General features: G+C 43.4%; 1 protein-coding gene across 2 annotated transcripts in view; it reads right to left on the minus strand.

The window, feature by feature from the left end:
- Positions 1-14,815, minus strand: part of MGAM (maltase-glucoamylase) — a 73,836-nt gene extending 59,021 nt beyond the window's left edge. Inside the window, exons 1-2 of one of the 2 annotated variants that reach the window (XM_088799871.1) lie at positions 14,708-14,815; positions 1,531-1,657 (exon numbers count right to left, since the gene is read on the minus strand). In XM_088799871.1, coding sequence (XP_088655997.1) covers positions 1,531-1,657 — 127 coding nt within the window. In that variant the 5' untranslated portion in view covers positions 14,708-14,815. Of the gene's footprint in view, positions 1-1,530; positions 1,658-9,865; positions 9,998-14,707 lie in introns of those variants that run through there. The other variant, XM_074315260.2, reaches the window with a different exon arrangement.
- Positions 14,816-22,136: the final 7,321 nt, after the last annotated feature.

The following is a 22,136-nucleotide window of genomic DNA, read 5'->3' on the forward strand; positions in this document are numbered from 1 at the left end:
TTCATGACAGGTTTACACACGGACCGTGTCACAGTCTATTGTTGTCTTGAATGTCACCCCGCTAATCACAGGAACCTCCATTCCACTTGCTCAGGCAAGGGGCAGTCCCTCAACAAGGAACAGTTCTGAGTGGCGACATTCTTATGTAAATAGAAAGCCTCATATCACAAACAAATGTAAAGGGGGCCCACTGTCAATAACAATAATAATGAATGCAGCCCAAGCAGCCGTGCCAGAGGACCTGCCTTGCACGCCTTAGGCCTCAGATCTTTGGAATGTTAAAACAGGACAAAATAACCTTTGGGCTGGGTCTAAAGAAACATCGTGTGGCCCCAGGAATGTTTGCAAAGGTAACGGAGAACAGTTATTATGATTATTGGACTGATGACTGAAAGTGGAAAACATTGTTTAAAATTAACATCGCTATGGTACCTGCATCAGGAAAAATGCCTTCCTTCTATAAATGTAATCGTTCTCCTTCCCTTTCTCATAAATACCCATTGACTTTGTCTCCTAATCAGAATATTATTGGACTTCGACCTGAATCGCTGATTCCAGAATAGCTATTCTAATTGATATGAAATAAACGCTTTTGGAATCTCACTTAGAAAGGTTTTTTTTGTTTTTGGTTTTTTTTTAGATTAATACCACTAGTTTAGAAATTGGCAGCTAGAATCTGCCCAAGGACGTTGATTCAGATTTAAAAATCAGTAAAATTGAAAAGATACATTTATTGCATCCTAATATAAGGAAGTGAGATTTCTTTAAGGCACTCAGCAATAAATTAATAACATTCAGACAAAACGGTGAGGCTTTTAGAGTTTCTAATTCAAAAATGGTGGATTAAAAGAACTCCCTATTTGCAGCAGTTTCTGCATAAGGATTTCAGTTCCATCTTCAGAATCATAGAATTGTAAGACTTGAACAAACTTTGACATTATTTAATCTAACTTCCCACAACATTAGAATTGCTGGCACTGGGAATAAGGACAAAGAAGGTTTCCTCTAGAGGAACCTTCATTGTCTGGTTCGTCTAGGAAGCTGTTTCGAGGTAAAGCAGATAAGAAGTCATGGATAACTCAGCACGATCCAGCCCCTCTTTTAGAATAAAACAGTTCGATGAACTTTTAATAAAGTAACTCTGGTAGTTGTTATGTTTTTAAAGAACCAAACCTTGGCCTAAAATACTTTAACTGATTACATGTTTATGTGATTGCCTTTCATATATTATTGTTAACAAAACTAGGAGTAGTCGATAAAATTTGGCCAACACATAGTGTGTAAATCGTGGAACCCTGCACTGCGCTAGTTAGCAAATGAAAGTGTCAGAATTTAGGCCTACAATGAATACCTACCAAGCTGCCAGTTTTAAGTTAGGTGCGTCCAACACACATAAAACCTACACACACACACACACACACACACACTCACAGCAAAGAATGGGAAGCATCACCTCCCTGCCATGGATGATGAGGGTTTTGCTCTGATAAGAGCAATCTATGGAGGGAGAATACCCGAGTTCCTTGTTACCTTTAGATTCCAAAGACTCTTTGGCTGAAAGCACAAAGAGAGGAATAGTGATGATAAACACAGCCAGCAGAAGAGCACTGAGCATAAGCTCCAAACTAGTGAAATCTTTCAGCTTCTTTCTTGCCATCTATAAAAAAGAGGAAACAATTAATTGTAGATTTGAAAATGATTTTAAGTCTTCTACGTGTATTTAATATATAGTTAGTATGTTTTTAATGGAAAAGGTCAAATGTATACCAAATAGAATAAATAACATGGCAAATTCCACATATCCATCATCTAGAATAAAAAATTATCAACTCCTTGCTAATCTCATTTTGTTGTTATTCCTACTCACTTTTCTCCCTAATCTTGCATTATTTTGAAGGAAATCTCACATTTCCTTCATATCTTTTCCTTCAGATCTTTTAATCTGAAACTGTTGAAGTATATTTCATTGAAAAATAAAAAAAAATCACAGAAGACAAGCAAAATAATATCATCACACCTAAAATATTTTAAGAACAATTCCTTACTCATCAAATACCGCTAGTCAAGGTTGAAACGTCCATCATTGTCTGATAGTTTTTAGAGTTTGTTTGTTCTACTCAAAAGGATGCAAGTAAGATTTATGTTATATTTGGCATGTCTCTAAGTCTTTTTAAGTCAGTGCGGTTTGGTCTGTAGATTTCCCCACAATTTGTATTTTATCGATTGTATCCCCTGCATGCTAACATGTTTCTCTACCTTTGTGTTTCCTGAAAATTATTAGATCTAGAGTTTTGGCAAGGCACAGTTTGTTTTGTTTTTGCTTGTTTTCAAGAATGGTGCATAAATGGCATAGCATCTAGCATCTTCCAGTAGGAGACACATAAAATCTAGCAGATTCTCCCCTTTTCATGTTAGCAACCATCGGTGAGCATTTCTTAGATCCATTATTTCATTAGGAGTTGTGACATAGCGATGCCGTCATTCTATAATTCTTCATTTATTGGATGCAATATTCCTGTAGAGAGAAATCGCCCTCATCTAGCATTTGGTTCACAAAGGTACCGTTTATGTAGGAAAGGCAGGATAAATGTTTCTCTTTATTTACTGGTTTGCAAAATCAGGATTTCTTCCTTGGCATCCTCCAAAGGGGGACCACTGAGATAGGTTTTCACCCAAGATCTTTACAAACACGCAGATTTCAACACATGTTATCTGCATTAATCCTTTGATATAATAATTATTATTTAATTATTTACTATTAAGGGTCATGTTGTCTCGTCTTTACCCAGTGGGAGTCTCTCCAAGTTGGTTCCCAGTAGCCTTTGACAGTTTCCTTGCTTTCTGGGATGACACAGTAACCTAGGCTCATGTATATTTCCTGCCCTCAAGTCACCAACCAAACACATCTGAGGATGTTCTTTTTAGTGGGAAGAGTATTTAGAAATTGTAATTTGGAGGAGAGCCAGTGACGTTTAACCTAGAATTCTAGAACTGAAGAGGCCTTATGGATTATCTTGACCCGCGGCTACCTTTGGAGTCCCCAAGGAGTCCTTGAGCATTTTCACTTTCACAGACAAACAGAAATGACACATGCACCTCTGTTAGACCTGTCATGAATCCTGGCTAAGGATAAGACTCTGTCAGAAGTTTAAATGAGATGTTCAGCACGTACCCCTTGCCCCAACCTCCTTAGTCAGAATCTCTACGGTTGAGGTCTGGACATCTGATCTCTTTCTAAAGCTCCATGGACGATTCGGATACGCAACCATGTTTCAGAAATGGTAAACCTATCATAGGCTTACAAGTTATAATGAACGTGCTTTATTAAGCAAAAATATTAAGACATCGTGTCCATGAAGTTAAAAAATAAAAGTGGAACCAGTGGTTAGCCTAGCCTCTTCTTTTTATAGGTGAGGTGCCTTGCTCAAAGTCTATCCATCGTCAGGGACTAGCACCCAAATTGTCCATCCCGGTGAATGTGGTTTTCTTTGGCTGCTACATCTACCCTGGCACTAGAGATCTGGGTGGGCACCACATGTATGGAGTACGCTGGAGCCCACCCCAGCCTCAGTCTTCAACAGCTTGCCTCAACCTATTCCTGCCACCTTCTTCCAACCTGCTCTCCTTCTCCTAGCAAGTTGTTTCTTTCCTTACCTCCTCCATCAGAGTTGCTTCAAGGCACTGCATCCCTGATGAGGAAGGACTTGAAACATATCAGCTGACTGCCATAAGCTGCCTTGGGATTGAATGTCTGCCTCCTGGATCCATCAAACTTTCGGGACCTCCTACCACAGAACTTTCCATCATGGTAGGGTTCACTCTCCATAGAACCTGATGGAACATCTTGTGATGCCCCCTCCTGTGCTCCCTGCCAAACAAACTATAGAATCTCTGCAATGCATTGGGAATCCTGTGCGCTCTTGAAGCCCAGAACACGGAAATTGAACACATGAAGCTCATCTGGTTGGGATTTAAATTTAGACAGCATTTTGAGTCAAAGAGTGGGTCTTAAAGAAAGAGTCATGAAGTTCAAAACCTCAAAATATTATATTCAAAGATCCACCATAAGTTGGGCTTTAAAGTGTCTTCTCATCAGTGAGGAAAGATTAGGCAAAGTCATGCACGCTCACTCAACCTCTCCACGGTATGGGAGGTCTCAGGGAAAGCTGAGGTCAACTAGACTGCTCGGGGCGATGAACTTTCATACCACTTGTGTCCATATGGAGCATAGACATGTAGCAACGGTTCAAGTCAAGAAATAAAGTGCCACATTCCTAAGTATTCCTGACTCCTGTGGTCGACACAGAAACCAGGCTTTAAGAGAGGAAGAACTGACAGCCATTAACGCAGGGATCACTGGGATTGTCAGACTCACGCAGGCCTCTGCACAAACTCCCTTAGTCATTGGCCAGAAAAGCACAGACCACACTGAAGGTTTGTTCCTGACACTGAGTTAAGCACCACACACAAACTCAAGCGAGGACTGTGCCTCACATGCAGTCCTTTCCAGACACCCTCAGCGCCTTTATTTCAGGACTTCGTCTTTTGTTAGGGACAATTCTGATTCTGGAATGAGTGGTGGCATGACCCTCCATCGGTAGCAAGTAACATTACTCATATCTTGCCCTTCCCATGGTTTCCCCAGACATCACTGCCTTTAGCCCCTCTTTCCTCTGACCCCACTACTGTCCTTTATAAGTCAACATCCTGTATGCTCTCTCAAACATTAACTAAGACATATCCTTTGGTCACTTGTGCCAAATTCCAACAGCATTTTTTAAAGATAACGTTTACTACCTTTGCGAGGGATAACTTGACATCTCGTGCCATTGGCTTAGCAACGATCTGAGAGTCCGGGATACTCCCTGTTTACAGAGGTTAGTGATACCTGACACTAATTGCATTCTATATTCTCAACAAGACTGAGATAGAAGAATAGCCAGGCTAACGTCTCCATGGTAGAGGAATGGACCAAGGTACTGTGGGCCCTAATGACACTGCCCGGAACTCGGGACAAGTCACTGGGACAATCAGTGGCCCTGACTTCTACCGTAGGGATTCTCCTTATGACCTCACAACCTCCTCGGTAGGGGCACATGTGTCTTTCATGCTTCGTGGGAGAATGCATTATCTGTGGACACAAGTACAGCACTTATGAACCCGTTCAGATACTCTTATCTGCTAAGTGCTTTATGACTCCACGTGCCAGGTGACTCATGTGTTATCTGCGATACGGGTGCAGAAAGCCAGGCAGAAACAGGAGGAGCCATGAGCAGCAGTCTTGCCGATTCAAGGTCTTCCTGCACCAACCCCTCCACTCGTCCTCTGCCAGGCTGTCTTGTAAATCACATTACCTTTAACCCTTGCCATCCCTCACTCCTGGAGAGTGGGCTAGACTTCGGGAGTCACATCTAACAAACAATACGGCAGAGGGGATGGTGTGTGATTGCCAAGACTAGATTATAAAAGGCATTACAGCTTCTTCCTTCCTCTTTCTCTTGGATCACTTCCTTGCTGCTTTTCTTGGGTCACTTCTTAGAGAAGCCAGCTGCCCTGTCATAATGACACTCAAGCAGGCCTATAGAAAGGTACAACAGACAGCCAGAAACTGAGGCCGTTAGCCAATAGCCACGTGAGTGACGCGTCTCAGACGTGATCTGCCAGCCCCGGTCAAGCCTTCACATGACAGCAGCCCAGGTGACAGCTTGACTGCAACCTCATGAGAGACCCTGAACCAGAATCACCCAGCTGAGCTGCTCCCATATTCCTAAACCACAGAAACTGTGAGATAATAAATGTTTATTATTTCAAGGTATTAAATTTTGGGGTTAATTTGTTATGTAGCAACAGATAATTAATACACATGGGTAAATATGACTTTTGAATAATATATCATTTGCATTTTAAAAGTATCTGTTTGCCTCTTATCAAAAGTCCATTTATATCATATACTCAACTATGGTTACCTGCTCTATGGAACAAAAATTATTTTCTAGCTAAGGAAGAGAAACATTTCCTTAAGCCTTAAGGGAAAAAAAAGCCCTCATCAGCATCTTCTGATTGAACTTCCTTCCTGAATTACATGGATCTTGATGGTGAAAACTACAATCTCAATTAGGAATGCAATTCAGGCAAAATTAAGATCAAGAAAAGTGGCAAAAGGCAAATAGAATCAGAAGTAATTTAAATAGCTGTCATGCAGGGTGTCATATGGGGTCTCTGGTCCCGCTCCCCACATAAGAACACAGCATATGGTGAGGCCAAAAAGGAACACCCACGGAGCCATAGATAGGGGAGTCATACCACTATATTCTCGCTGGTGGCTGGGTTGGAGACACAGGAAGCAGCAGCCACACGATCCGCAACCTGCCGTCCACTTCTCTGCCAACCAACCTCACTTGCCAACTGCAATCCTCTGTGCTAACTGCAATCCGCACCTCTCTGCAATCCGCGCTTGCTAGCTTATCTACGGCAGTTATATCAGTGGCCAATGGCTCACTGGTTACAGCTGATGGCCATCCAATCACAGTTGATGGCCATTTACTACCAGAGCCAGCACCTTTCCATGTGAGGCCGAGAGCCTGGAAACTGCACTCCTGGCTCTGTCCCCACAATAGTTTTAATTGATTTTAAAAGAAAAAAAAATGTTTTAAAAACTGCTACTTGGCAGTCTGTAATCCATCTTTGAATATTCTAGTTCATAGGACAAACACACATTGTGCAGTTTTAATGATGATAAAAATAGCTAGCGATGATTGAGTGAATGTGCTACGAGGTTATATAACTGGTAGCATGCAACCCTCATAATAGCCCCAAGTTAGTTCCTGCTACCTAGCCCCACTTTCAGATGAGCAAATCAAGCTTCAGCAAGGCCAAATAACCCGTCTAATGTCACACAGCTGATAAGGAATGAAGTCACAATTTGAACACCTGCCCTTAGACTCCCAGCCAGAACTTTCAACCATTACACGTGTTCTACACCATAGTTCCCATGCTGGACACCAGTTTAGGCTTTTTGTGAGATGTAGTTTTATCGAATAATGTCTTGTTCATTAACCAAGTACTTAAAATGAGCCTGGTCTGAGACTACGTACTCACATGCATTATTTCCTTTAGTCCTCACAACCAGCTTACAGGTAGGGACTGTTATTCTTCTCCCTTTACAAACAAGCTGATTGAGCAGGAGAGAGGCTAGATTGACAACATCCAGACCTCAGCGCCAGGCTTCACCCCAGGCAACCTGAATCCAAAGCCAACCTCTTCACTATGATGCAGAGGCAGAAAACTTACAGTCATGAATAATTAAGTTTCAATTAAGATACATGGAGGTGCCTGCGTCCTTCCAAAGACAACCGTGGAGTTACAAGGAGTGTGGGAAGAAAACAAAAAATCTGCAATATTTCAGTCTCTGTCGTGCGTGGTGGATTTAAAAGTACATTCACAAGCATCGATAGTAGTCAATTCAATTCACTTTAAACTTATGGCCCCCAGGATTGTTTTACATTCTCTGTGAGACCAAGGAGAATGAGGTGCTGCTACTACACATTTCTCGTGTTTATTCATCAAGTTAACATTATATCTTTGAATGAATGGGAGATCTGATGTCAGTTTATTTATTCACTCATCAATTATTTATGAAGCTCTTACAATGTACCAAGTATCCTTCCAGGAACTAGTTATATAGCAAACAAAAAAGATAAAAATTCTTGCCCTCATGGGACTTACATTCTTGTGTGTAGAAAAAAAGAGACAAGAAACAAAATAAATATACAATAAGTTAGACTGTGATAAGGGCTACAGAGAAAAATGAAGTGGGGGTGGGGTGAGGAAGATGTGGATGAGGGTTGCAGTTTTAATTAGGCTGGTCAGAAAAAAATCTCACCGTAAAGGTGCAAATTATCATTGTGCATAAATTGTGTAGACTCCAATAGTGATTTTTTTTTTCCCTCTTGAATTAAAATGTTTACATAAATCATTGCCAAGACTAGTTTTCCTGGTACTGGTATAATTATTTAGACAAGTATTTGATAGATAAACCAGATGGGAGCCCAAATTCTTGAAATGGCCATCTAAATTCATTTGGTAAAACTGGATAATCATCTCTCATCTTTTCTGAATTATAACCACTGTCTGATTTGCATATGGCAAGCTAAGCCTTTCTTTTAAAAACCCTTTGCTAACACAAGGCAAGAGATCTAGTGGAAAAAAGAGGGCCAGTTTTACAGAGACTGACAATAACTTGCAAAGGAGACCCCAGCAAGTCCTGGATATTCTTCAGAAATCCTGGGCAAAATTTATTGGGTTGGCCCATTATCTCCCGGCTCCTTAGAGACTAGGAAGAGAAAAAAGAAGCGAATGGCCTTTTCTTTGCAAGTCTGGTCACATCCCAAGGGCAGAGACCTAAAAGCCAGCTCTGATCCTACTCAGCTGTGTGACCTTGGAAAAACTGCTTAAGCCCTCCGGGCCTCAGTTTCTCCATCTGAACCACAAAGAGAATCATCTGTAGAAGACAGCTCTGACCTACCGTGACCCCAGCACCGGGGCGTGCAAAGGCTTATCTTCATCATCACATGCAGCAGCTACCTGCTGAACCAATTTTACACAAAAATTCTATTCTTCCAAGCCCATATATTCATTAATATTCCATGCTTATGGAGCAGTACGTAAAGGAACTTTATTAGCTCATCGAAACTCACTTGTGAGAGAACAGCAATAAAACATCGCTGGCTTCTTGTGTAAGTGTGAGTGGGATAATGATGAGCCATCTTAAAAGTGGACTGTGGGATAGAATGTCCTTCCACTTCATTCAGTCCTGGATAGGACTTTGGCCCGACCAGCACAACAAATCAAAGACCCCCCTCCCTCTCACTCCCTTCTGCCCACCAAACATACACCCACTGACACATGACACCAAAGCAACAGACAGTTCGGACATCAAGAGGTCCCTTTAGTTCAGACCCTGTATCAGGAGCCCACCAGTAGGCCTGAGACCCATGGCATTGATCTTAGCCTCCCTGTCTTTCCCAGTAGTAACTCTTCCTTCCCATCTCACTGGCCAGTCAGAAGTGCCCACATGTGTCTAGCAAGGCTCTAATGACTAGTGAGGACTCAACCCTTTTTTATTTTAAGTTTTACCAGAGAGCGGTCAGCAACAATCCATCACCTTCCCTTCTTCCCCTTGGCACTGCCATTCTATTTCACACACGATTGCTGGTCCAGATACTGTCTCTTTCACTTCACACCTTCCTTCCAGACTCCACAAGAAATCTCTCACACCCACTGCCAACACACGCCAGCACGTGCACACACCCCAATACTTCACTCACACACCATACAGGAATTCTTTACTTGATCAATAAAGGCACAAAACTCACAGGGATAGTAATAGATTTCTCAATTTCCTGACTATGAAAGATTCTCTAATTAGCATTCCTCCTTGTAGAAGGAACGTCCCCAAATGCTCTAACCTAACTCCCACATTTGAACTCCTTTCTCTTCACTTCCCACACCTCGTCTCCTGAATCAGAAAGTGTTCCTGCCAGCTCCCTCACCCTGAATATTAAATCAGTCATCACACCACACACAGAGACACACACACGCACAGAGGTTTAACTACAATAGGACTTATAGATCCAGCCTTGGTCCAGAGAACACACACACACACACATATACCACGAAAAAAGAAATTAATTGAGTTGAATTTTGTTTTATGTGTGTGTCTGTGTAATTTTGTGATTTGTTCTTGATCTTTGTTTCTGTTTAACAAATTAACGAGGGCATTCTGACTAAAAGAGATCAACCCAAGTCCACACACACTTGCAAACACACATCTACCGCCATAGTGAGCATGAATTTGCACACGTACCTCATCCTCCCACTGCAGCGCCTGCTCTCTCGGAAGGATGACCCAGCAATCAAGGCAAAGGTGCACAGTCCACAGAAAGCAACCTCAGCTGCGGCCACTGGCCACTGTGTTCACGTCAATGGCTCTCACATGCAAATGACCGCCCCGCTTTCATTCTCAGGATCAGATTTGCTAGTTAATTAGTAACCATGGTCTTCCCCTGAGGAGAACATCTGTAAGAGCTTGGAGCAAGCTGAGGCCACCATGACACCCTCAAACTCCTCTGGGCACTGAGTGTGCATTTAGCAGTGAGGACACTCAGTGTTTCTGGCAAAAGAACACAGACTGACTCAATGTGTAGATCGACGACAAAGAGCAAAAAATAAATGACCCCCGGGTCCCAGAATAGCCCTCTCTCAGTGACCACTAATCTCCCAGGAACCTGTTGACATTTAATAGAATTACAGTTACTAGAATATTTTTTAATTGCAATATAGCAATGCATGTGCTTCCTCAATGTTGTATTTAACAAGTCAGCAGGTATAATAGCTGCTGCAATTTCAACGCTGTGTAAACAGGACCTCAAGAGTAGCTCCCAAATATGACATAAGAGTAGCTGTGACCTCCTTGGAACCAAAGTCTTTGGCAACTGCTAACACTACTGTGCTTTGTGGCCTAACTTACTAGTTAAGAGACGTGCTAGATTTCGTTTAGATTTTAGTAAAGAAAAGAAATACATCAATATTTTCCTTTTATAAGTCTACGTGTTCTTTTAATTACACCCATGAATCTCAGGTTGAGAGCTCTGCTCTATTGCTAGGCAGACCCTTCTCCCAGTCGGGCAGCGTCCTCGCCTGTCTGCCTCTCTGAGTGACCCACCTGATCGTGACCCTGTGGTTGCCAGTCCCCAAGGAAATAAGTGTGTAGAAGCATTCAGTGCAACTCAACAGACCAATTCTATGTCCAGTGATCCTAGATCATTTACAAATGGACCTTGTATTTGTAAATATCTTATTTTACTTTTCTACTTTTTTTTATTTTAAAATTTAAAAGTCTTAGTCTGTGATATATTGGAAATTAAACAACAACAACAACAACCTGCTCTTTACCACAGACAATTTAAAAAACCTGTTCAACTACTACTATTCCCAGACATTTGCTTTCATGGACCAGGGAAAATTCGGGAAAAACTTGGGCCAGGGGACTTAAATGTATAATCTATGGAGACCACCTGGAAAAAATAAACAAAAGTCACCATCTTGTCACTGTCCTTTCAGAGGGGACATAGACGAGTGACATGGAAGCAATTTAGCTTTCTGGAAAGTTCACTTCCTTGTCCTTATTTTCCTCATCACTGACCACCAGAGAAACGTCTCCGGAACCAGCAAAGCCCACACACTAGACATTGGGAACCACCGATGTGCTGCATTTCTTTGGCACCTTGAAGTCAAAGAATTTAGAGCTAAAAGAAGAAGGAAAGGAAAACTAATGTGCATGGAGGCCTGTTGGGTAGGAAGGTGTTTTGCCCACATTATCTCACTGATACAACAGCCTTAGAGCAGCAGGGGTCTGAACTGCCATCCAAACACTCATCCACTCTGCATCACAGCCCACGTGGGTGGTACCACTCGGTATTACCCCAAAGGATCACCAAGTGTAGCCCCTCATTTTACAGATGGGGAAGCTGGGACCCAGGAATTGTTTGAGGTTTGCGTGAGTGTAGCGACTAAAATGTCCCAATCGGGAGTTGGGCAGGCCTGCATTCAAGGCCAGTTCTGCTTACCAGCTGGGGAAGCGGAGCCAAGTAAGCTTCACTTAATCTATGAATGAGATACCTTAATTTAAATGGAGATAAAAATGGTACCTATCCAGTCAAATTGTAAAGATTAAACAAAATAACGCAAGTACGTAAAAGACTTAGTGTCACATAACTACTCAATAAGTGTCACTTATAAGAATAATTATTATTATGCACCTGCCACGGCCGTGACTGGAACCCAGAGCCTGGACTTCTAGCTCTTCAACAACGACGCCAATATCCCCTCCTCTCCTAAGTCAGGGTTCTGCATGTAGTAGGTACTCTTAACGGTTTTTTAAAAAACCTATCCAGCACCTACGCTGTGCAAGACCCTGTATGTAGTACATGCTGACCTCTAGGGCACTGCCTGATTGTAGCAGTTTTAAAGTCTGAAAAAAGAGAAGAGTCAGGCCAGACCAAGGAGCAAGAATTGTGATGCCTGGAGCTGTGTGCTGTCCTGGTGTCCCGGCCTTTCCTGGGCCTGAGGCTGTCAGGAAGACATGTCTGCTCGGGAGCCACAGGGGCCGGGCAAATGGGAGAACCAGTCACGTGATGCCCAGACCATTCCCCAGATACCACCCTTCCCCTTCGTGACCCCATGTCTGGATCATGCCTCAGCTCCTGGGCTGCCTCTCTGCTGCCAGCCCCTAAAAACACAACCATAACCATTTCCTAAACACAAGCTGATTCGACATATAGTTGTCGTGTGTGTACTATACACACGGCACTATCAGCATAGCAGTAACAGCAACATTTCTGAAATGCTTGCTGTGGCCCATGCAGTATGTTAAATGATTCACGTGTGTGATTTCATGTCCTCCTCAAAATCACCATGTGACGCTGTGATTGTTACTGTCCCAGTTTTACAGACGAGAAGTCTGAGGTGCACAGAGTAACTTGCCCAAGGTTATGTAATTAGTAAGAGGTGAAACCAGGAGGAGAACCCAGATAGTCTGATCACGCCTAAACGTGAACACAAATGTGAGTGGTGCCTTGATAACCTCCCAGCCAAGAGAACATAAGAAGTCAAGTGGCTGTGATACAACGGGAAGACCACGCTGACAGATGCTATTGGAGAAAGAACACACACAAACAGGAGGGACGGGAAAGAAATCCAAGGCACAGATAGATGGGAGTGAAAAGGGAAGGAGGGAGGGGAAGACACTGTGGGCCAGGGGATCAGCATAAGCAAAGCACAGAGGTAAAGAGGAACAGGGCCTGTTTTAGTACCTGTAGCAAAAATATACAGACAGCGAAGACAGTGGTGGGCAAGTCAGGGTGGAACAGTAGGGGGGAGAGGCATTGTGGAGAGTCTACCCGTTAGCAAGAAGATACCCATCCATAGCAACAGGGACCCATCGCAGATGAGACCGCGCCAAGAGCTGCAATCAGCACGAAATAGATTTATGAGCTCTCTGTTGAAGACTCAATACTGGATTATGTCTCTTTGAGTCAGTCAGGCTACTGCTTCCCCTCACACCTCCAAACAGTGTGTATCAGTAGGGAACGCTGGAAGCTGGACAAGCTGCCCATCCATGGGAGTGACACAAAAGTATGGGACTCTGCTATCCTGAGACACTCCATGGACAGTCCCTGAAGACAGAAGAACCAGTGAACGAGCAAGAACCCCTGTCTATCTCTCCCTGTGCCAACCTTCCCTCAGTAACACTTTGTTGCGGCTTCTGCCCTAAAACCTAATATAACCATGGTCTGTTGATTCTTCAGGATAAACTTCAAACTCCTGTTTCTCCCTTTATGGCCCCCTTCATCATTCTTGACTCTACTATTCCAATATTTTTTCACTATTCGCCAGTAACTGGATTCACAGCTGCTTCTGCAGATTTGCGTAAATGCAGCAGCCCCCCACCAGAAATGGCCATGTCCTCTGTCCTCCTGTGCAAACCCCTTTTCTATTGCTAAGCCAAGTGTAAAACTCATTTTGTCACGGAATTTCTCCAAACAGTCAATTCCTGCCGATGTTTCCCGTTTTCCGAATTACTGAAGTGATAGTACATTCCAGAACATATTGTTCTATTTTGTGAACATACTCCAAAGTGCTCAGAGGAGTGCTAGCTGCTCATCAAGTCCCTGCTAGCTGAGTCCCCCAAAGTCTCCCAAAGCCAGACCCACCTGAGGAGCCTCTTCTGACTAGTGAGCCAGGAAGGGACAGCCGAGACCCAGTGTGTGTTGTCACCCTCCTCACACTGAGCGGGAGGTGGCAGATTCTCCCTTCTTGGCATAACAACATTATAGGAAAAGAAGATACTCATCTGTCTGGATTTTACCAGAAATAGACAGTGTAGGGGTGAGATGACACTGAAAGTATCCCTAAAAGTATATTAATCTGAAATTGTTGGATGTAACATTGAAATCAAGACAAATCGTTTCTTGGAGAGTGTTTCCCTATTAAATCTCCAGATGGGGGTTTACTAGTCCCCCAGGTGCTGTCATAGAAAGAGCATGCGGTTTGGAATCAAACTAGCCTGGGCTCGAATATCAACGTCTCTAGTTCCCTGCTACAGACCTTAGGCATTCCTTTCAATTTTCTGAAGCTCAGCTGCCTTCTCTGTCAATTAGCAATGATAATGCAGGTCCTTATATGACTTTGAGCCTAACTTGAGATAAGAAGTACCCGGCATCCAGTGTCAGTTTTCCAGTCCCTCCCCAACTTGTCTTTTCTCGAGTAAAGCCAAGCAAAACCCAGCAGGCAGTGGCATTAGCTTGAGTTCTGTTAAGCTTTCTTCCTCCAGTTCATCAACCGCCATAATCAGCCTGACTAGATCAGGGTGCAGGAGGCGGTCTCTTCCATCCATGGACCGCTACGAGATAAGCACAAGGCATCACTGTCCCCTACAGTGAACTGATTCCACAGGCCAAGGGAGGAAAGCCAGACCTAGCCCGTCTCTTTGTTCCAAGTGGCTCGTTCATGCCCTCGCCCTCTCTCCACCTTCCTCTCTCCCCTCCCCCCCACACAGTACATCACAGCACATGTCATCTACACCCCTTCCTGTCACAAGTCATCTTTAACAGTCTCCACAGAGCCTACAGACTTTACATTGTAATACCTCTTTATTGCAGCTGAGTTGGTGTTCCTTCTTTTGTTCCACATATAAACCCTTCACCTCACAGGCTACCTGGAAAGGGAGAACTGGAGATGGTTTGGGGAGGAGAGATTTCTCGGCCCAGCAATGACCAGAGGAAGGTGAGAGCAGAAGCTCCTTATCTTGATCATTACCACACTTCCTTCTCTTGTGAAATACGTCGCAGTCAGCACTTGTACGCAGCCCTGTGTCCTTTCCGACCTTACCCCACAGTCAAGAAGGACATATGGACACACAAGCGTGAGTCCAAGGCAAGGGTTATGAGGAATGAGTCATTACCTAGTATGCACGTGTTAGCAATAAAACGTTACACCTATAGAGCACCTTTACCTCTTTAATCACAACAACCCTGTGCCACAGCGCAGGTGTGTTTAACCCCATAAATAAATGAGAAAACAACCTAAAAAAATGACTTTGCTAAATAAAGGTCACTCAAATATGGCAGAGTCGAACTTATACTAATTTAACTTCAATCTAGTAATGTGACTTCATGAAATCTGAAGTCAGATTTAACATTTGTTCATTCACTAAAACAATTCAGAGTTCACTCTCCGCCATGTCTCCCAAAGTGGAAACTCTCAGGTACTATCATTTATCAAATTCTACCATCCTCACTTCATAGATGGCTGCTTCTCTTAAGTCCAATTCTGTGCCAGAGATTTCTATCATTTCCTCCGTGGTTCCCCTCCCCTACACTCAGAGAACACCTGCCCAGCCCGTAAGGGAGCCCAGCACAACCCTACCTACTGGCCACAGCGGACTGGACCAGCACTGGACAGCTGACCCAATCTGGTCCAGGTGGATTCTTCCTCCCAGAAATTAGGGTTTGAGACACCGAATCTGAATCATGTTGCATTGGGCACTAAGTCTGTGGGACCATGTCATGGTACCAAGAGGCAGAAATTCAAGAGTTTTACTGAAAATAGTTGTTTTCTCAAAAGAGAGTGGAATAGACTCGTAGAAAGCAGCATGTAGAAATAAGAGACTATTCAAACCCAAAGAAGGAAAAGCAGAGAGACTAGCTGCCAGTATTTTTCCTATTTCTGTGAAGGCCAACGTACAACTGAATTTCGTGTGATTCTCCTGCTTCTTGACCAAAATACTACCTCTGCTATTACTATGACCCTGAGCACTGCTACTAACCACCACCACCACCATTATCCTTTCTATCAGCTGGTTCCTGTGAGTTTCTCTGCCTGGCAACCACACAGTCCCTGTTAGCCCTGCTCTTATAGGCTCTCACTGTCTCCCTTTGTCCAGTGGAAGCATCTTCACTAAAAATCTCTCACCGCTCCAGCAACACATGCAAACAGCGTCTTCCTGTGCTCTGTTCTGCTGCCTTTTACCATCACTTGCAATTGTGGGACCTTCAAATCCCCTAAAGTCTCGCCGAATTGTTTGGTATCCCCATAGAATTGTACTTTTTAGGTCAGGACACATGTAACCTAAGGATACGTGGTGACATACTGGGAGTTACAGAACACATCTTGGATGTTCAGTTTTAATCCAAGATCCTTGTAGAAGAATAAGTGATTTAGATCAACATTTTGAATTATGAGAAATGTGGCAATATAATGTCATAGCATGCAAACTCACATGATTTTCTTTCAACATGAAACTCTAAATTTTACAGACATTTTCCCCTGTGATGAGCCCCTGGTAAGTACACTCCCCCCACAGACCCCCATCCCAGCAGAAAAATTGTAAAAAGAAAGCCATAGGAAATGTGTTAAAGGCACTGGTGATGTCTTACAGCCATGCACACGTTCTGTCTACCATCATTACCCTCTGCTCTGCCTCAGCCTCTCTCCCCTGCGTCCCTCCCTCTCTGTTCTCTCGCTGGGAATCACCATGTCTGCACTGTGTCCCCTGTCTCTGCCAGTACACCCGCGAGGTGCCAGTACTGCAAAATGTCCTCTTCTTTTTTTAAGTTAGAGAGCAACAGAACAGGACGTCATCCAATGTCTTCCAGCTCTTCCTTAACTCATATTAGTGGACAAAATGAAGCTTAAGAAGGGGCCAAGAGCTCCCTCTAAAGGAATCCCTACCCACCGGTCCCTACTGAGGAAAGCGAGCTTATGTATGTCCCTAATCGTGAGATTCCCTGTTGGTACCAAAGCTGACTGGACCGGAGATGGGTCCCCAACCCAAAGACAGCCAGCCCTTAAACTGGCCTGCATCTTACGAAGCAGCTTGCTGGATGACCACTGGGGCCCATGCTGTGTCTGAATGTAAGACACAAGAGATCAATTAGTAATTGATGAATTAGCAGGATCAATTAGTAGCAACAGCACAATCTGAAGACGGAGAAGCAGAAATAAGACTTGTGTGAGACAATCTTCAACCTCGTCTCCCCAACTGCTACCACTCTGCCCCCCGCGTTTTGACGATTACGAATGGACAAAATATGCTTTAAAATGTAGGAAGCGGAGACAAACTTCCTTTTGTTTCCCCTCTTGCACTTCTTTAACCTTCATCCACTGATGGACACTAGGTTGTTTCCGTATCGTGGCTGTTGTCAATAATGCTGCAGCAAAATGGGAGTGCAGATCTCCCTTCCATATCCTGATTTCAGTTCCTTTGGATAAATACCCAGAAGTGGAACGGCTGGATCATATGGTAATTCTAGTTTTAATTTTTTGAGGAACCTCCACACTGTTTTCCACAGTGGCTGCATCAATTTACAATCCCACCAACAGCGCACAGGGTTCCTTTTCTCCATATCCTCACTAACACTTGTTTTCTTTTGTCTTTTTGACAACAGCCATTCTCTCAGGGGTGAGGGGATGTCTCTGGACAGCTCCCTTTCTCCCCCACCTGAGGTATGCACTGCATTTCTGCTCTTTCAGTTCCACTTATACCCTTTTGTTTATCAGTGGGTCTCCAACGCTCATCACCACCTCCGAAATATATTTTGCTCTTCAGAAATGTCATTTACTATCTCCACTGGATATATTTCAGCAAGCTGTTGGAAACATTTAAGCAAGGCATCCTAAAAGAACAAGGTTTGATATTACTACTAATTGTGGTTTTGTGTCAAGCTAACCAATAGCAATTTTAAAAATCAGTCCAAAGATTTCAATTCCAATATCCGAAAAAGTAAATGGCAGCAAAAGTCCAAAGACACATTTACATATTTTATGTAATTTTAAACATCTATTTATTTGCCAAATTCAAGTCTACAATTTTTTTATCACATGTGATGAGGTTTTAAACCCCACCACTGCTCTCAGTACCGCAATTAATTTGGGTGTTCTGAGCTTCCTGAATGGACCAGTTTTCAGAAACAGCCAGTTGCTAACGAGTATGCACGCATTCATTTAAAAGATTGCTTATATAATCCCAAATCCTGTGTATACATAAGTTGAATGGGGGGGAAGGGTACCCAGAAGAGTTTTTGTTACTTGTCTGTGAATGAGCTCATGATTATTGAAAGATTACGGTGGGATTTAATACTCCCCCCAAAATCAACACAGATCAACTATTCTATTGATTCTTGATATAAAATATAATCATCTTGTTATAAGTGATTGTAAGTCTGTATTTATATATCGCTGCTTCTGCAATGGAGCAAGTTTTCCATCTAGACCAAGGGTGTCCAAACTGCGGCCCACGGGCCAACTGCGGCCCGCGATCCATTGTTAATTGGCCCGCAGCAAATTCCAAAAATATATTTAGTTTACTTAAATAAACCAGGTGAGGCAATACGTACTTCACCTCGAGTTAGTGGCCCGGCTATTTGTGTATTTTACCACATATGGCCCTTGGTGAAAAACGTTGAAAAAAGTTTGGACACCCCTGCTCTAGACTCTAGAAAAGCAAACACCTTTCCCAAGCACCTTTAGCACAATACTGCCACCTGGTGTAGTGAAGACAAAGGGAAAATTAGCTTCAGTTGAAAGTACAGAACTCTGTCTCACTATCTGGAATTCTAAAAGAATGAATGACCCGAATGAGGTGGTCATAAATATAGTGCATTAAATACAACATTAAATCAATGTTATGTGATTATGTACAATTAAGGAATATCCAAATATCTGTATATAAACAGTTTAAAATAAAACAGGAGCAAACATTTTTAGTAATCACTGATTTATGTCACATTACTTATAAATACAAGTAAGGAACTTTAGTTTAAAAAAATACATAAAACAGATAGAGTATCTATGGAAACAAGTGGGGCAACACCAATAGCTCTCAGATTAAGGAAAATCTTAGAGGGATACGCAAGAAAGAGGACATAGTGAAGAGCATCACGGTCCAACATGGTAACAATGCTGATAATAACTAACATTTATTGTTTTTTCATCCACTAATTATATTTATTTAGGTATTCTTCAATATCTATTAATACACTGTATCATTTTCTCGGTAATTTCTTATAGATTTTCTGTTAGATTTATTCCTCAGTGTCACATGATTTTTGTTTTATTATAGGCTGTAACTTTGGGTTCTTTTGTTTTCGGTAACCAAAACTGCACATATGTAACGCGCACGTGATGCTTTGATATAGTGAAATGATTACTACAGTCTCGCTAGGCGACGTATCCATTTCCTCACAGTCCCCTATGTGTGTGCACATGGAGTGAGAGCCCGTGAGACTTGCTCTTTTCAAATTTCCAGTATTTGATACAGTATTAACCACAGTCATCATTAACGATAGCCCATTAGATCTCCACAACTTACTCATCTCACACAACTACAACGTTTTACCATTTGACCAGCATCTCTCCATTTCCCCCCACCCCCGGGAACCATTGTTTCACTTTCTGCTTCTATGAATTCGACTTTTTTAGATCCCATGTATAAGTCAGATCACGCAGTATTTTTCTGGCTTGTTTCATCTAATATACTATCCTCCAGTTTTAGCCACGTGATTACAAATGGCAAGATCTCCTCTTCTGAGGCTGAATAATATTCCATTGGATGTATATACCACAATGTCTTTATTCATTCGTCCATTCACGGACACTTAGGTCCTTTCCATATCTTGGCTATTGTGAATATGGCTGCAATGAACATGGGAGCACAGATAAACCTTTGAGGTTCTGACTTCATTTCCTTTGGGTATATACCCAGAAGAGAGATTGCTGTAAATAACATTCATTGATCAGACATCGTATGCCAAGCACCATTCCAAGCCTGTTACATATGTCAATTCAGCTGACCTTCCCAACCCCTGAGGTGTGTCACCTCCATTTCACGTGAGGTCAATGAAGAGGGTTCCGTCATTTGCCAAGGTCACACAGAGAGGAAACGCGGAGCCAGGCTTTGACCCATGAGAGCCTGGTTCCAGACCCCACACTCACATCAGCGCTCCCCTCCACTAGGGCACTTCATGGACCTGTGAGCAGACTGCCCAGAGCAAGACTGCAGTGTGAGCTAAAAGGGCCAAAGTAGCAGGAGGCTGAGCAAGCCGATGGACAGACCTGAGAAAGCTCCAGCCCGTAGAGAAAATGTGACCACACCACAGATGGCAAACCAACCGTTCAACTTCTCCTTTCCTCTCGTCTTCACTCATTCCACGAAATACATGAGTGAGTGAATGAAGGACGGTAATAAAAGGACTGGAAAAGTGAAGGCATTTGTAAGAGTGAAGAAGCAGCACAGACCGGCTGGGAATGGTACAAAACAACATCCAGTCTCTAAAGCAGGGCTGTCCAAACTTTTTTCAACGGTTTTCACCAAGGGCCATATGCGGTAAAACACACAAACAGCCGGGCCACTCACTTGAGGTGAAGTACGTATTGCCTCACCTGGTTTATTTAAGTAAACTAAATATATTTTTGGAATTTGCTGCGGGCCAATTAACAATGGATTGCGGGCCGCAGTTTTGACACCCCTGCTCTAAATGGTCAGTCTTCCAACCTCCGTGGAATAACTAGCCAGGTTTTTTCCCAGAACTCAGAGACATAAACATGGAATCAGTCCCAATTCCCTTAGAGAGCCAGGAGAATTAGAGAGCTGGAAAGCCAGAGCTTACCAAGTATCTGGAAAGAGGAAGAGAAAGCTAGACCAGAAAGTACAGCCACAGACGTTAGAATACAATCCCTAAGAACGTTAAAAAAGTCCTAGCTATAAGCCATAAGGATGTTATCGAATACTAAATGCTTCATTTGTGAAAACTCATTCACTTAAAAAGTACTTAGAGCACCTGCTTGGCGCTTTCATGAAGCTGACATTTTTAGTGGGGGGTGGGTACAGGTAATAAATAATTGAGTATATACAGAAGAAAAATACCGCAGGTTAAGTGTGACAGGAAGCTCCCCACATGCGGGTAAGGAATACCACTCATCGGATGTCCAGGGATGGTCTCTGAGATAAGGGGACTTTTGAGGAGGGATTTTGAGAAGAAAGTGAGACATTGGAGTGTGTAGAGGAAAAGCACTGAGACAGTGGGCAGGGCGAGTGCAATGGTCGGAGGTGGGCGGGTGCCTGGAATTTCACAGAACAACAGAGCAGCCCATGTCACTGGGGTAGACGGGAGGATGAAGCAAAACCACAGATGACCTGAGAAGGGACAGAGGTCCTGCTGAGGGTGTGGGACCTACAGGTTTTGTGGTGAGGGAGACGGGAGGCCCTGAAAGGCTGGGACACAGCAACGACGTGATCTTAGGGTCACGACTGTTGCTCTGTGGGAAGTGGGGGTGGGGAGTGGGCTGGGAGGCAGAGTGAGCAGTAAAAGGCTCCTGTAATCATCTGAGCCCTCCCTCTTCATGGAAAGGTGCCTGTCTTGTCCATGCCATTACTTGGCGCGCCACGCCCAGTGGCTGGCATAATGATGACAATCGAAGGACATTTTTGGCAATGGCAGTCATACTAGTCACAGACCGAAGCCTGGGAAGGAACCATGCCCTCATCCATGTCAAAAAGCAAGTCTATAGTAAGAGTCAGGCCTCAGAGGCGACAGATGGCATGCAAATGGAAAGAGGCACCATTTCAAAATTTAGTTCATCAAGAATATATGCTTTGACTGCTGCTAATTCCCTGGCAACCCATACGCAAATCCCACTCTCTTATCACCCAGGAAGGTCCAGATGGACATGCAAAACTGGGCTTGGGTAACTGACACCCTGTCTAGTTTGCATCCGTGATGCTGTGCTCTGGGGAGGCTGCTGCACAGAAACACCTGGGTTTCTTAAAAGCTTCTGCGTCACCCAAGAGATAGAACCATCATTCCTCTACTCTTACGATGAACCTTTGTGTGTATCTAAGAGGTGTTCTAAAGCAACAGCATCCCTCTGAGTTTCCTGCCAGAACTTTCTCTGCACTTACTGCAGCGTAGATCTAGGACCAGAGCCGAGGGGAAGGTCCTGGCTCCGAATGTTCACTCCTCTGCTCCAGCGTGTGGCCTGTGAGTCTTAGGTTAGTTAGTCCACTGAGAAGAGCCATC

The sequence above is a fragment of the Rhinolophus sinicus genome, chromosome 8 (assembly GCF_057876585.1).
Source record: "Rhinolophus sinicus isolate RSI-liver-muscle chromosome 8, RSI-T2T, whole genome shotgun sequence".
Taxonomy (NCBI): Eukaryota; Metazoa; Chordata; class Mammalia; order Chiroptera; family Rhinolophidae; genus Rhinolophus; species Rhinolophus sinicus.